At 39.5% G+C, this 12,386-nt stretch overlaps 1 protein-coding gene across 8 annotated transcripts in view; it reads right to left on the bottom strand.

The window, feature by feature from the left end:
* Positions 1 to 208: 208 nt before the first annotated feature.
* EPB41L5 (erythrocyte membrane protein band 4.1 like 5) overlaps positions 209 to 12,386 on the bottom strand; it is a 133,856-nt gene continuing 121,678 nt past the window's right edge. For 3 of the 8 annotated variants that reach the window (XM_066233170.1, XM_066233175.1, XM_066233178.1), the window contains 3 exons: positions 12,334 to 12,351; positions 12,001 to 12,131; positions 209 to 344 (listed from right to left, as the gene is read on the bottom strand). In XM_066233170.1, coding sequence (XP_066089267.1) covers positions 278 to 344; positions 12,001 to 12,131; positions 12,334 to 12,351 — 216 coding nt within the window. In that variant the 3' untranslated portion in view covers positions 209 to 277. The remainder of the gene's footprint in view (positions 345 to 12,000; positions 12,132 to 12,333; positions 12,352 to 12,386) is intronic. The other 5 variants (XM_066233173.1, XM_066233176.1, XM_066233174.1 and 2 more) reach the window with 3 other exon arrangements.

The following is a 12,386-nucleotide window of genomic DNA, read 5'->3' as shown; positions in this document are numbered from 1 at the left end:
AAAGTAATTCCCTTGTTTCGGGAATTTAAAACTTCAGTGAAATTCAATGAAGTAAAAGACCAGAGCTCCTCATTTGGGAAAATATGCAGTATAATCGAACCCTTCCAGTCGGACGGAAAATGTAGTTCTTTCATGGAACTGAAGTCAAACCTAACAAACCTTATACCCAACAAGTAAAGGGCAAGCTCCTGAATTCAACCCCTCCAGCAGAAACCGATTTCCAGACAGACTGATGGGGAGCGCAAGACATTCCAGTTATGGGCGAGAAGGCAGTCCCTTAGAGCTCAGTTGTCAGTAAACACTTCCGCTTCAAGGTGGGCTCTTTGGCCAAAGCTGGAGCAGAGCTGAAAGGAAGAAGAAACTCTTTGAGATACACTGCATGCACTTCTCCACCAAACGGAGCACACTGAGAGTATATTACAAACTCAAATGATTATGTCCTAATACCTAATTTAGCAATGAGTTATTCCAAAGAAGGGAATTTTCTAGATAACTGATACGTAGTTCATCTTGAAATAAAGATATCAATTTTCATGCACAACTAGCCAAGTCCTATCTATTCTAAGAGATGTTTCTAAAATGACTTCCTATTAGAGGTTATGAATGTTTAGCATTGTTACCGCCCACTCACCAGCCCCACAATCCTTCATTCTTATCTTTTCAACAGTTTATGAAAAATTTTAATCATGTTAATATTCAGTGCTTATTGTAATTATGAAAATGTTTCCACAACTGAGTACATGTATTAAATATTTTTTCTTGTATAATTTGTTTTATATGACTTGAACAACTACCTCTTCTGTTATAAACTGCAGTTTTCTATACTTGTTTCTAGTTGACCCCAACCTCACAGAGAGAACCATGGATCTCTTCTGAGTACGTCAGAAATGTCATATAATTTCTAAAAATTGGGGATGGGCCATGTGTTTTTCTTCTTGGCAATATCCTTCCTGGTTCTCTATATTCTCCTCAAATCCACAGGATGCTTTCTAGACCTGATTAGCAGCTGCTACCATGTAAGTTCTTCACCTTCCTTCTGGTGAATGCCTGCACCTCACTATTTCCTGGGTTCCCTGTCATCTTTCTTGGACACTCAGCTTATTCTGATGGAACACATACTCCGGTAAAACAGCTTCCTGAACAAGGGCCACATGAGAAGTACAGTGTGTCCATAAAGAAATGATGCACTTTTGACTGGTCACAGGAAAGCAACAAAAGACGATAGAAATGTGAAATCTGCACCAAATAAAAGGAAAACTCTCCCAGTTTCATACCTATTCAGTGCAGTTCGATGTGGGGTTACGCACAGATTTTTAGGGCTTGTTAGGTAGCTATCCCATATAGCCTCTACAGACTCGTCACTGACTGATGGCCTACCAGAACGGGGTTTCTCCACCAAACTGCCAGTTTCCTTCAAGTGCTTATCCCACCGAGTAATGTTATTCCTACATAGTGACGCTTCGTTATAAACGTGCCAATATTCACGTTGCACTTTGCTCAGGGATTTGAATTTAGCGAGCGACAGAACACACTGAACTTTCCTCTATACCGTCCACATCTTGACTGGCATGGCCATGAGCTGCTCCACTGTATACACAGTGTTACGTCATCATCTGCGCATACACACATGCTGCCACATCATCCTACAGAAACTGAGAAGGTTTTCCTTTTATTTATTTATTTATTATTATTAAATTTAATGCAGTGACATTGATAAATCAGGGTATATATGTTCAGAGAAAACATCTCCAGATTATTTTGACATTTGATTATGCTGTATACCCCTCACAAAAAGTCAAATTGTATTCCGTCACCTTCTATCTGGTATTCTTTGTGCCCCTCCCCTCCCCTCCTCCCCCTCTCCTTCCTTGCCCCATCCCCCTCCACCCCCAACCCCATTACCATCACATTCTTGTCCATGTCTCTGAGTCTCATTTTTATGTCCCATCTATGTATGGATTCATATAGTTCTTAGTTTATTCTGATTTACTTATTTCACTCCGTATAATGTTATCAAGGTCCATCCATGTTATTGTAAATGATCCGATGTCATCATTTCTTATGGCTGAGTAGTACTCCATAGTATATATGTACCAAAGCTTTTCAATCCACTCGTCCTCTGACGAACACTTGGGTTGTTTCCAGATCTTTGCTATTGTGAATAATGCTGCCACAAACATGGGGGTGCATTTCTCCTTTTAGAGCAGTTCTATGATGTTCTTGGGGTATATTCCTAAAAGTGGGATAGCTGGGTCAAAAGGCAGTTCGATTTTTAATTTTTTGAGGAATCTCCATACTGTTTTCCACAGAGGCTGCACCAGTCTACATTCCCACCAGCAGTGCAGGAGGGTTCCCTTTTCTCCACATCCTCCTCAGCACTTATTCTGTGTTGTTTTGTTGATGAGCGCAATTCTGACTGGTGTGAGGTAATATCTCATTGTGGTTTTAATTTGCATTTCTCTAATGATTAGCGATGTTGAGCATTTTTTTTCATATGCCTATTGGCCATCTGTATGTCCTCTTTGGAGAAGTGTCTATTCATTTCTTTTTCCCATTTTTTGATTGAATTGTTTGTCGTCCTGATGTTGAGATTTACAAGTTCTTGATAAATTTTGGTTATTAACCCCTTATCAGATGTTCTGTCAAATATGTTCTCCCATTGTGTAGTTTGTCTTTTTATTCTGTTCTATTGTCTTTAGCTGTGCAAAAGCTTTTTAGTTTGCTATAGTTCCATTTGTTTATCCTTTTATTTCACTTACCTGTGGAGATAAATCAGCAAATATATTGCTCCGAGAGATGTCAGAGAACTTACTGCCTATGTTTTCTTCTAATATGCTTATGGTTTCACGACTTACATTTAAGTCTTTTATCCATTTTGAGTTTATTTTTGTGAATGGTGTAAGTTGGTGGTCTAGTTTCATTTTTTTGCAGGTAGCTGTCCAATTTTCCCAACACCATTTATTAAAGAGGCTGTCTTTACTCCATTGTATGCCCTTACCTCCTTTGTCAAATATCAGTTGTCCATAGAGCTGTGGGTTTATTTCTGGGTTCTCTGTTCTGTTCCATTGATCTATATGCCTGTTCTTATGCCAGTACCAGGCTGTTTTGAGTACAATGGCCTTGTAGTATAACTTGATATCAGGAAGTGTGATACCTCCCACTTTATTCTTCTTTTTTAAGATTGCTGAGGCTATTCATGTTCTTTTTTGGTTCCATATAAATTTTTGGAATATGTGATCTATATCTTTGAAGTATGTCATTGATATTTTAATTGGTATTGCATTGAATTTATAGATTGCTTTGGGTAATATAGACATTTTAATGATGATGTTTATTCTTCCTAACCATGAGCATGGTATATGCTTCCACTTGTTTGTATCTTCCTTGATTTCTTTTATCAATGTTTTATAATTTTCTGAGTACAAGTCTTTAGTCTCCTTGGTTAAATTTACTCCTAGGTACTTTATTTTTTTGGTTGTAATAGTGAAGGGTATTGTTTCCTTAATTTCTCTTTCTGACAGTTCATTCTTGGTGTATAAAAATGCCTCTGATTTCTGAGTATTAATTTTATATCCTGCCACTTTGCTGAATTCATTTATCAGGTCCAGTAGTTTTTTGACTGAGACTTTAGGGTTTTCTATATACAATATCATATCATTTGCAAATAATGATAGTTTTACTTCTTCTTTTCCAACTTGAATGCCTTTTATTACTTCTCCTTGTCTGACTGCTGTGGCTAGGACTTCCCAGGACTATGTTGAATAAGAGTGGTGAAAGGGGGCACCCCTGTCTTGTTCCTGATCTCAGGAGGATTGCTTTTAATTTTTGCCCATTGAGTATGATGTTGGCTGTGGGTTTGTCATAGATGGCCTTTATCATGTTGTGATATGTTCCCTGTATTCCCACTTTGCTGAGAGTTTTGATCATGAATGGGTGCTGGATTTTATCAAATGCTTTTTCTGCATGTATTGAAATTATCACGTGGTTTCTCTCCTTCCTTTTGTTTATGTGACGAATCACATTGATTGATTTGCAAATATTGTACCAGCCTTGCCTCCCAAGAATAAAACCCACTTGATCATGGTGTATGACTTTTTCCATATATTTTTGGATCCGGTTTGCTAATATTTTGGTGAGGATTTTAGCATCTATACTCAGCAGGGATATTGGCCTATAATTTTCTTTCTTTGTGTTGTCCTTGCCTGGTTTTGGAAGCAGAATTATGCTCGCCTCATAAAAGGAGCTTGGAAGTCTTCCTTCCTCTTGAATTTTCTGAAATACCTTGAGGAGGATAGGAGTTAGTTCTTCTTTGAATATTTGGTAGAATTCACTTGTGAAGCCATCAGGCCCCAGACTTTTCTTTGTTGGGAGTTTTTTGATAACTGTTTCGATCTCATTTGGTGTAATTGGTCTGTTTAGGTTTTCTGATTCTTCCAGATTGATTTTTGGAAGATTGTATGTTTCAAGAAATTTGTCCATTTCATCTAGATTGTCTAGCTTTTTGGCATACAGTTCTTCATAGTATTTTCTTACAATATTTTGTATTTCTGTTGTGTCAGTTGTTATTTCTCCACTCTCATTTCTAATTTTATTTATTTGAGTCCTCTCTCTTTTTTTCTTGGTGAGTCTAGTTAAAGGTTCATTGATCTTGTTTACCTTTTCAAAGAACTAGCTCCTAGTTTCATTGATCCTATGTATTGTTTCTTTAGCCTCGATGTCATTTATTTCTGCTCTGATCTTTATTATTTCCTTCCTTCTACTACATTTAGGCTTTACTTGTCCTTTTTTTAGTTCTTTTAGATGCAGGGTTAAGTTGTTTATTTGAGCTTTTTCTAGTTTCTTAAAGTGTGCCTGTAGTGCTATGAACTTCCCTCTCAGTACTGCTTTTGCTGTGTCCCGTAGATTTTGAGTTGTAGTATGCTCATTGTCATTTGTTTCTAGGAATTTTTTTATTTCTGCTTTGATCTCATTCTTAATCCATTCGTTATTTAACAATGTGCTATTTATAGTTTCCATGTGTTTGAGAGTTTTTGAGCTTTTCTGTTGTGGTTCATTTCTAGTTTCATGCCACTGTGATCAGAGAAAGTACTTGATATGATTTCAATCTTCTTAAATTTGTTGAGACCACTTTTGTGCCCTAACATGTGGTCTATTCTAGAGAATGTACCATGAGCACTTGGAAAGAATGTATATTCTGTTGCTTTAGGGTGAAAGGTTCTGAAAATATCTATTAAATCCGTTGATCTAGTGTGTCCTTTAAGTCTGCTGTTTCTTTGTTAATTTTCTTTCTTGAGGATCTATCCAGTGATGTTAGTCGGGTATTGAAATCCCCTACTATTATAGTATTGCTATTGATCTCGCCCTTTATATCCATCAAAGTCTGCTTTATATATTTAGGTGCTCCTATATTAGGTACATAGATGTTTATAATAGTTATATCTTCCTGTTGGATTACTCCCTTTTATTTATTTATTTATTTATTTATTTATTGCATTTTTCTGAAGCTGGAAACGGGGAGGCAGTCAGACAGACTCCTGCATATGCCTGACCTGGATCCACCCAGCATGCCCACTAGAGGGCAATGCTCTGCCCCTTTGGGGCATCGCTCTGTTTTATCCAGAGCCATTCTAGCACCTGAGGCAGAGGCCACAGAGCCATCATCAGCACCCGGGCCATCTTTGCTCCAATGGAGCCTCGGCTGCAGGAGGGGTTAGAGAAAGACGGAGAGGAAGGAGAGGAGGAGGGGTGGAGAAGCAATTGGGCGCTTCTCCTGTGTGCCCTGGCCAAGAATTGAACCTGGGACTCCTACACGCCAGGCCGACACTCTACCACTGAGCCAACCGGCCAGGATGGATTACTCCCTTTATCATTATATGGTGGTCTTCTTAATCTCTTACTATATCCTTTGTTTTTAAGTTCATTTTGTCTGATATAAGTATTGCTACCCCAGCTTTTTTTTTTTTTTTCATTTTCATGAAATGTTTTTTTTCCATCCTTTTACCTTCAATCTATGTGCATCTTTTGTTTTAAGGTGTGTCTCTTGTAGACAGCATATGTATGGGTCCTGTTTTCTTATCCATGCAGCTACCCTATGTCTTTTGATTGGATCATTCAATCCATTTACATTTAAGGTTATTATTGATATGTAGTTGTTTATTGCCATTTTATTCTTTAAAGCTGTATTCCTCTTTTGCTATATTCTTTTCCCACTTTGATCTGTTTACAACAGGCCCCTTAACATTTCCTGCAGCATTGGTTTGGTTGTAATGAATTCCTTGAGGTTTTTTTTTTTGTCTGGGAAGCTTTTTATTTCTCCTTCAATTTTAATTGATAGCCTTGCTGGATAAAGTAGTCTTGGTTGTAGGTTCTTGTTCTGCATTACTTTGAATATTTCTTGACATTCCCGTCTGGCCTCAAGTGTTTCTGTTGAGAAGTCGGATGTCATCCTTATGGGGGCTCCTTTGTAGGTGATAGCTTTGTTTTCTCTTGCAGCTTTTAATATTTTCTCTTTATCACTTAGCTTTGGTATTTTAATTATGATATGTCTCGGTATAGGTTTCTTTGGGGTTCTCTTTAATGGATTTCTCTGTGCTTCTTGAACTTGTGAGAGTTTCTCCTGCATTAATTTAGGGAAGTTTTCAGCTATGATATGATTGAACAAAGTCTCTATCCCTTGTTCTTTCTCTTCTTCTTCAGGAACCCCTATGATGCAGATGTTATTTCTCTTCATGTTGTCACAGAGCTAAGAGTTTCCTCAAACTTTTTGAGTCTCTTTTCTTTTTTCTTCTCTGCTTTCTTGCCTTCATTCAAGTTGTCCTCCAACTCGCTGATTCGATCCTCAGCTCTATCCATCCTGTTTTTAATTCCTTCCATTTTGGTCTTCATTTCTGATATTTTATTTGTCATCTCGGACTGATTCTTTTTTAATATTTCAATATCCTTTTTTATACTTACTATTTCTTTATTTAGGCGTTCGTAATGACCATCCATTGTTGTTCTAAGATCCCTAAGCATCCTTACAATTATTATTTTGAACTCCACATCGGAAGTTTGGTTATTTCCATATCACTTCATTTATCTCCTGAAGGTTTCTCTTGTGGTTTCACTTGGATTGCACTTCTCTTGGATTGTCTTCTCATTATGTCTGTGTTTTGGGTGTTTTATTTGTAGAGCTGGTTGAGTCTAGGCTTGGTGTTGTCTGTCTGCCTCCAATTCTCAATTGTGTTATTTCTAGGTCTTCTTGGGTTGGCATCAGCTATTATTTGTAATCCACTTTTGGATTTGGGCTGCTCTGAAGTCTTGATTTGTTTGTTTTTTTAACAGGTGATAGAGTCTGGTTTACTGATCTCAGCAGAGGGCTTCCTTGAAACTGTATCCAGGAATGCTGTGGATGTAACCTGAGACTTCATCTGAAGGCCTCTTCTACCAGATAATCTCTCTGGGGTCAGGGTGTTTTCTCAGCTTCAGTAGGGGGAGGTGTATTTCAGATCTCCATGGAGACCTGAGTTACTGTCCCTCCTCCCCACTTCTTGTTTTCAGCTGTGTCTTGTTGTGCTGACTGGAACTGGAGAGATGTCTGGAGATCTGTGATCCGAAAGCAATTTATTCTTTTGTTTTGTGGAAGGATCAGTCCCTCCCCCAGCTATGGCCGTCTCCAGCTCTGGATGAGTCAGCTTTTTAAGTCGTTCTCTGCATTCCTCAGCCCCTCACCATCTGTCCCTCTCTCTCCCGTTTCCTCTTGGAATACAAGCCAGTCCTTTCAACACACCTCACTCCCTGGTTGCCAGGCAAGTGGCTGTGAGCAGTATTTTTTGCTCTTTCCCCTGGAGTGAGAGCCCCTCTGGGTTCTCAGCCTCACCCCCCCACCCCTTTCCTGTTAGCCAGGGAGATTCAGGCGCTCCCTACCAGGTTTGTTGTGGCTTCTTCTTTGCTCTTTGGTTTTTGAGAACTGTTCTTATAGTTCAGAGTTGGTTTTTCATGCTGATTATTTCTAAATTTATTTGTATTCCAGTTTGGTGGTGAGAGCTGGGAGTCTGTGCATCTGCCTACTCTGCTGCCATCTTCCCAAATCTCAGGGTTTTCCTTTTATTTGGTGCAGATTTCACATTTCTTTTTTTTTTTTTTTAACTTTTTTTTTCTTTTTTCATTTTTCTGAAGCTGGAAACAGGGAGAGACAGTCAGACAGACTCCCGCATGCGCCCAACCGGGATCCACCCGGCACGCCCACCAGGGGTGACGCTCTGCCCACCAGGGGGCGATGTTCTGCCCATCCTGGGCGTCGCCATGTTGCGACCAGAGCCTCTCTAGCGCCTGAGGCAGAGGCCACAGAGCCATGCCCAGCGCCCGGGCCATCTTTGCTCCAATGGAGCCTTGGCTGCGGGAGGGGAAGAGAGAGACAGAGAGGAAAGCGCGGCGGAGGGGTGGAGAAGCAAATGGGCGCTTCTCCTGTGTGCCCTGGCCGGAAATCGAACCCGGGTCCTCCGCACGCTAGGCCGACGCTCTACCGCTGAGCCAACCGGCCAGGGCGATTTCACATTTCTATCGTCTTTTGTTGCTTTTCTGTGACCGGTCAAAAGTGCACCGTGACTTTACAGACACACTGTATATACTTTATAAAGAAACTCCTATGTCCATCTCTTCTAATCTCACACTTCACTGACAGTCTGGATATAAAACTCTAGGGGGAAAATGATTTTTCTCCAGAACTCAGAAGGCATTGCTCCATTATCTTCTCGCTTTCGGTTAGGTCAGCTGTCATTCTGATTTCCAATCCTTTGTATGTATTCTTCCTCCTTTACTCCATAAAGACTTATATCCTCTCTTAACTTTGACATTCTGAAATGTCATGATGTTCCTTGGTATCATCGGTTTTCATTCTCTGTGATGGGTACTCAGCAGGCCTGTGTAATCTAAAACTCAAGTGCTTCTGTGCTGGGAAATTTCAAGTCCTTTCTTTGACAATCTTTTCACTTTCATGTATTCAGTTCTTCTTTCTGTATCTCTGATGACTCATATATTGACTTTCCTAGACCAACTCTCCAATTTTATTTTCTCTCCTAATTTCTATCTTTTTGTTCTACTTTGTGGGAGATTTCCTCAGTCTTCCACATATTCTTTGGATTTTACTTTTAACATGGTTAATAATTTCTAAGATTGCTTTGGTTTCTGTTTGTTTTCTTTTAAAATTCCTGTTACAATTAAATTTCCTGTTTAAATTTCCATGCAGCAGCATGGATGCAGTATCTTTTCCTTCATGATACTATCATTTTTTGAAGTTTTTGTTCCCTGCTTATCTCTTTTTAATTCAATTTACCTGTTTTGGTCTTTCCTCAAACATCTGATAATTTTTGGCCCTTGTCATATGCAAGTCAAGCACTATTCATATTCAAGAGTAAAGCATTAGAATGCTGTTTGGAAACTACATATGGGCAAAACTGATTAACTAGTGGGCTTCCACGTGGAGTTATTAGGCTGATTTCCTGGCAATTCCATCAGGGACAACCTTGTGCACCTTTTCCCTCTGGTTGCTCAGTTTCTCCAGAAAATAATTCTCTCAATTTCTCACTTGAGACATTTATACCTAGCCAACAATACTCTGGAAACTGAAAAAAGAAGGAAGGCGGGATGTCTCATATTTTAGTGTGTGGCTTTTCCCCCAAATTTGAAAACACTTATTTGTAAAGATATATGAACCCCTATGTTCAGTGTAGCATTATTCAAAATAACCAATGCAGAAAAACAACCTAAGTGTCCTTTGACTGATGATTAGATAAATTGTTATATATACAATGGAATACTATTCAGGCATAAAAAAGATGAAGTATTGCCATTTGTGATAGCATGAATGGATCTTGAGAGCATCATTTTAAGTGAAGAAAGAAAAAGACAAAAAACAAACATGATTTCACTCATATGTGGCAACAATTTAACAAATAAGACAACAGAATGGTGGTTGGTTGCCAGAGGGAATGAGGATGAAGGGAGAACAAATTGAGTAAAGGAAGTCAAATATATGGTGATGAAAGGAGACTAGACTTTGGGGAATGAGCATACAATAGAGTATACAGATGTTATAAAGCTGTATACCTGAATCTTATGTTATTAACCAACAGATTTAATTAAAAATTTTTTTTGTATTTTTTTTTTTTTGTATTTTTCTGAAGCTGGAAACAGGGAGGCAGTCAAACAGACTCCCACATGCGCCCGACCGGGATCCACCCGGCATGCCTACCAGGGGGCGATGCTCTGCCCATCCGGGGTGTCGCTCTGTTGCAACCAGAGCCACTCTAGCGCCTGAGGCAGAGGCCATGGAGCCATCCCCAGCGCCCGGGCCATCTTTGCTCCAATGGAGCCTCGGCTGCAGGAGGGGAAGAGAGAGACAGAGAGGAAGGAGAGGGGGAGGGGTGGAGAAGCAGATGGGCGCTTCTCCTGTGTGCCCTGGCCAAGAATCGAACCCGGGACTTCCGCACGCCAGGCCGATGCTCTACCACTGAGCCAACTGGCCAGGGCCTAGATTTAATTAAATTTTAAAAACAATTTGTCCCACATGGATATTTAACTTGTCTAGCTGATTTAATGAAAGACCATTCTTTCCCCGTAGCTATAAACCATCACTTTTTCATAAATCACATAACTGTTTATGTGTGGATTTGTTTCTTTCTGGACTCTATTCTGTTTCACTGATTTATTTAACTTTTTTTGAGTTATAATTGACATTATATTAGTTTCATGTTTACTACTTGTTATTTTTATCTTACTCCTTTATGACTATTTTGCTTTGAGAAGAAATAGAGATAAGCTCTTTTTCATCTGTAACTTTCAATTTTAAAGTCCTTAAGAACTCACATTTTCTTGTACAAATTCAATTACAAAGTACTATCACTGGTCCCCTGTATGTAATCTATGTAATCTCTATTTTTTTCTTCTTCTATTTTTCTGAAGTGAGAAGTGGGGAGAAGCAGGGAGACAGAAAGACAGACTCCTCCATGTGCCCGACCAGCATCCACCTGGCATGCCCACTAGGGGGCAATGCTTTGCCCATCTGGGGCATGGTTCCATTGCAACCAGAGCCATTCTAGCACCGAGGTGGAGGCTGTGGAGCCATCCTCAGCGCCAGGGCCAACTTTGTTCCAATGGAGCCTTGGCTGCGGGAGGGGAAGAGAAAGAGAGAGAAGAAGGAGAGGGAGAAGGGCAGAGAAGCAGATGGGTGCTTCTCCTGTGTGCCCTGGCTGGGAATCGAACCTGGGACATCTAAACACAGAGCCAATCACTGAGTCAACAGGCCAGGGCCCCATAATCTCTATTTTTTACAGTGGCAATTACTAGGAATGTAAATGTTTAGAAAAATAACCTATTAAATTTCTCTTAAGTTAATTATCTCTAATAATTTTTCCACTCTAATTAGAAAAGCATATATTTCCATTTTCCCACCATTTTAAGACCAGGAGGACATGAGAAATACCAGAAACAATTAGGAAAAAGTCTAAGATGAAAATGAAGACAATTTTAAATCTTTTGCAAAATGAGCACAACTTTGGTCCTGACAACTAAATATTGAAGAACTCCATGATAAACCAAAGCTTGGTGGCCAATGCATGCTGAAGTGGGCGTGCAAGAGGTCTCAGGAAAGGCCATCTTAGAGCCCCACCTCGGGTGTCTCTGCCCCGCTAAGCTACACCTCTTCACCTATTGACAGACAACATAATAGTACAGCATGAAAGGAAGAGATGAATCAATTTTAAAAAATAAATATGAATTTTAAAAGATAAGCCTATAAAATTTTTATCTAACAAATGCTTCATAAAAAAACAATAAGGTCTACTTCAAAATTTTGAAGAAAATTGCTACTGACAAGAAAAAAACACTAGTCTAAATAATAAATTAAAAAACTGATCCAGTTTCAATTAAGTTCAATTAAAGAAGAATTGACATTATTGTTTTAAAATATATTTAATTTTTTCCTATTATCAGAAGCCTAGAAATGACAACTGAGAACCTCACCTGGTCACAGCGTCCACCAAGAACGGTGCTGGGGGCGAGATCAACGAGGTCAGGTCTCTGTCCCCATGTCCCTCCTTGCCCCCCAGAGACGGGCCGTGTCCTGTGAGTCCATTAGGAAGAACAGTGCTCTGCTGAGGGAGACATACAACATGTGAGCTGAGGTGACAATACTCACCCAAGGGCTCTAAGTCATCTTCTCTAACGATTATAGTGATAAGGAATACTAAGGAATACCCTAATGATTATGGTACTAAGGAATACTAAGGAATACAATTTTGATGACCATTGTTGTTTGGTTTGTTTGTTTATAACCAGCCTTCCCTCAGGGCTTACTTTTGTCTTTGTCCTCATCTGTAAGCATGTATAAGCAGAAAAATTACATCACT

The sequence above is a fragment of the Saccopteryx bilineata genome, chromosome 5, assembly GCF_036850765.1.
Source record: "Saccopteryx bilineata isolate mSacBil1 chromosome 5, mSacBil1_pri_phased_curated, whole genome shotgun sequence".
Lineage (NCBI taxonomy): Eukaryota > Metazoa > Chordata > Mammalia > Chiroptera > Emballonuridae > Saccopteryx > Saccopteryx bilineata.
Note: the sequence above shows the minus strand (reverse complement) of the source record. Positions and strands in the feature narration are given on the sequence as shown.